This window comes from Salvia hispanica, chromosome 5 (genome assembly GCF_029641045.1).
Source record: "Salvia hispanica isolate PSC_SH4W2 chromosome 5, Shi_PSC_v1, whole genome shotgun sequence".
Lineage (NCBI taxonomy): Eukaryota > Viridiplantae > Streptophyta > Magnoliopsida > Lamiales > Lamiaceae > Salvia > Salvia hispanica.
In genome coordinates, this window is record NC_142696.1 from 33,869,959 (window position 1) to 33,873,769 (window position 3,811).

General features: G+C 42.2%; 1 protein-coding gene across 1 annotated transcript; it reads left to right on the top strand.

Annotated features, from left to right (window-relative positions):
• Positions 1-416: 416 nt before the first annotated feature.
• On the top strand, positions 417-2,514 carry LOC148926694 (uncharacterized). The gene is made up of 3 exons (XM_089058305.1): positions 417-956; positions 1,171-2,190; positions 2,425-2,514. The coding sequence occupies exons 1-3, from the start codon at positions 417-419 to the stop codon at positions 2,512-2,514; spliced, it is 1,650 nt and encodes a 549-aa protein (XP_088914431.1).
• Positions 2,515-3,811: the final 1,297 nt, after the last annotated feature.

A 3,811-nucleotide genomic window follows, 5' to 3' on the forward strand; every position in this document is an offset into this window, starting at 1 on the left:
ATAAAAACCCACTATGTGAGCAAGAAACAGTGGATGAGCTACAAGATCTACAAGATCTTGAAGATTTAGAGGGGTTCAAGAAAAAGGGTTTAAAGTACACTCCATTCAAGCTGACCGATGAGCTTCCATGTTGGAAACCTGGTGATATTTTTAAGGATCGCGATTTCTTCTATGAGGTCATGCGCCAGTACGCCATAATGACCAGACGACGTGCGGATGTCATAAACAATGATGGGAAGAGACTTCGTGCCATTTGTAAAGGCAAAGCATGTGAGTGGTATGTGTATGAAAGGAAGATTAAAACCCACAACAATACCGATTATGTGGTAATGAATATTCATAGAGATCATGCTCACACGTGCTCGCAAGTGTTGGAGCAGAGATGGCTCACGTCCAAGTGGCTAGCTGCGGGTTACATGGAGAAAATCAAAGCAAATCCCCACATTCCATTGGCAGCTATACGGCAGTGTGTGGATGAGGAGTTCGGGCTGAAAGTTGGTAGGATAAAGGCGTATCGCGCAAGAGACATGGCATTAGAGGGTATCTTTGGCAAGACAGGACTCCAATACCGACGATTGTTCTACTACAAGTCAGAATTGGAACGGACACACCCTGATTCGAGTGTGCATTTACACTACAAGAACTTCAGGGAGCCTGAATTGGTAGGCCCCAGATTCTTGAGGTTTTATTGTTGCCTCGGGCCTTTGAAATCTGGTTGGATGCGTTTCTGCCGTCCAATTATCTTCTTAGATGCTTGTTTCTTGAGAGGTATGTACATGGGACAACTTATGACGGCCATGAGGATTGATCCAAACAATGGTTGGTGGCCTATTGCGTGGGCGGTGACTGAGGCCGAGAAATACGCACAGTGGAAATGGTTTCTCGACTACCTATCAGAGGACCTTCACATACACGATAATGCCCCAAGATACGTCTTCATGTCTGATCAACATAAGGTACGAGTAATGTAATTTCAGTAGAAATTATATACTCTAATTGTGATATTTAAATAATGAATACGTTAACTGCGATTTGGCATATAGATGAAATAGTTCGTTTGTGATTATAGATTTTGTCGTTTGTAGAGGATTATACATGTGCTACTGGGTGTTGTGTGTTGGGATTACTCATGTATGTGCTAATGGGTGATGTGTTCCATGAATTTGGTAGGGTCTTGCAAAAGTCATCGTCGAGGATTTCCCACAGAGCGAACATCGCATCTGTGTCCAGCATATATACAACAACTTCAAGAAGAGATTCATTGAGGAGAACTTTAAGGAACTATTGTGGGAGCTTGCATCAAGTACAACCCACGAACAGTATGTGGAGCGGATGGAGGCGTTGAGGATTATATATCCCCAAGCACATCAATACCTGCTCGGTGTTGCTCCAAAAGAAAAATGGGTGAAGGCGTATTTCTCCTCACATGTTTGTTGTGATGTTATCTTGAACAATATCTGCGAGACCTTTAATTCAAAGATAGCAATTGCTCGAGAGTTGGCCATTATAACCATGTTGGAGGAGATCCGGACGAGTCAAATGGAGAGGATTCAGATTAGAGGCCAGTGGGTCAAGATATACGATCATGCTCTGCCGCCTGTTGTCAAAGAGATTGTGGATAAGCTGTACGACATGGCTTCTTCTTGGAGAGCAACATGGAATGGAGAGGATTCGTACCAGGTGACTGGACCGTCTGCCCAGTATGTAGTCAACATGCGTGATTTTACTTGCTCGTGCAGATCATGGCAGTTGACTGGGATCCCATTCACTCACGTTATCGCGACAATCAACAAAAATGGGAAGGATGTAGCAGACTATGTCTCCCGGTATTATTTACGATCCACAATGTCGATTCTGTACGAGAATGTCTTATACCCAATCAATAGGATGGATAATTGGTCCAAGACTTCTAGTGTTGGATTTGAACTGGCGCCCCCAAGGACGAGGCGACAGTGCGGACGGCCAAAGAAAGTGAGGCGTGAAGAGCCTCAGGTTCGTCATCACGAGGATGGATCTGAGTCACTACGACGAACCTTTATACTCAGATTTCGTCGGTGCGGACAAGATGGCCATAACAGGAGAACATGCATCAATGATCCCCGTGTAGAAGATCGAACCGAAGTAGGACAGAATTCACAACCCAGTCAGCCACCCACGACGGATGGCGGTGACAGAGTTCAAAACCAAGAGGTACTATTCAGTACGATTATATGAATTCCCTACCCACTGGTCAGTATTTTAACGGTTTTAATGGTTTTGTTTGTCACTTACAGACCAATCGGCCTTGTAGGGGACGACCTAGCACAAGTCGGGTAAGGCAGCCAAATCAAGAGGTAGTATTCGATATCAATGTATCACTTTTCATTTCCTAACCTAACTATTGGCATTCAATTTGACATGTTTGTTTTTTGTTGTTTGTTGTAGACCAACCCATCTGATCCAAGGGTTGGCACACGTCGGACCAGGACCAAGACTCATCCGCAACGTTGTGGCCGTCGCAGGGATCAGGATTGAATAATCGGGGTGATCAAGTGTTGGGAACATGAAAACTGTAAACAATGGTGTTGGTTTTTGTTAGTTTTGAAGGTTTTTGTGAAACATTAAGCTGGATATTGTTTTTTGACTATGGTAAGGTGGCATGGGAAGGCATGGGGTTTAGGTTAGTATTGAATTCTATCATGTTTTTTGTCTGATCAGTACAACTCATCATGCTTGCTTGTTTTCTTGTGAAGGCTAGCTCTTATGCCTTTTTTTGGCTGTATTCTAAGGCTATACTTTTGTATATGCTTATGGGACGTCAATTTTCCATGTTTATTGATTAAGCGTGTACGTGGGGTGTTATTCAACCAAACGTTTTGTACTTCATTCGAGATTAATTTAGTGCCTGCGGGTGTTATTCAACAAAAGGTTTTGTACATCGGGTGTTATTCACTAAAAAGTGTCCCTCTTCATAATTACAACACGAGTAGTTCAAGAAGAAAAGTGTTACCATTACATTAGGAAAATAATTACAACTTATAACAACAAAATTACAATCTTCATATTTCGGGACATTTTGGTGGTTTTAACAATTTCTAACTTAAGACCTACACACTCTTCAGTCTTCATGCTCAATTTTAACCTCAGCTCGTCACATTCCTCACTTTTCATGCGCAATTTATCCTCAAGAACACCTTCCACAATATTCTTGCATCAGAGTTGTTCTTCAAACTTGTCTCGTTCGACCTTGATTTTTTGGAAGTAAGTGTCTTGGCTTGGCGATAGACCCGCATCAAACCAACGAAAGAATCTGCAATCATCTTCCTTCCATATTGGACAACGATAGTACCGTCGACCAGGATTAGCAGCCGTCCTAGATGTCACTAGCTCAGCCTCAAGATCATGATTACAGTTCCCAATCTCTGGACGAGGCCAATTCCAATTGAAACTTGACCCATAAGATTGAGAACTAGAAGAAAACATTGCAATAGGATCTGAATTGAAAAATAAAACCCAAAATTCAGCAATTTGCCCAAAAATTAGAACGACACAGCCTAACACACATAAACCCCTAAATTGAAATGAACACAACCAAAATCAGCTGCAGGAACACACAAAAAACATACTACATTTTACCGATACACACAAACCCTAATTTGAACTGAATACAACCAAAATCAGCTGCAGGAAAACACAAAAACCATCCGACATTTTACCGGTCACGTTGGAACTTACCTAATTTGTGATGTACGCTTACCGTGCTATGGATGAATAAGCGAGTAATCAACGGTAGGTTTACAGCAATTTCAAAAATCGTCGAGAGAGAGAGAGA

Coding starts and splice junctions, on each gene's coding strand:
- LOC148926694 (XM_089058305.1), top strand. CDS start 417: ATGGAGAAAATCAAAGCAAATCCCCACATTCCATTGGCAGCTATACGG. Junction 957..1,170: donor TCATGTCTGATCAACATAAG/GTACGAGTAATG, acceptor TGAATTTGGTAG/GGTCTTGCAAAAGTCATCGT. Junction 2,191..2,424: donor ACAGAGTTCAAAACCAAGAG/GTACTATTCAGT, acceptor TGTTTGTTGTAG/ACCAACCCATCTGATCCAAG.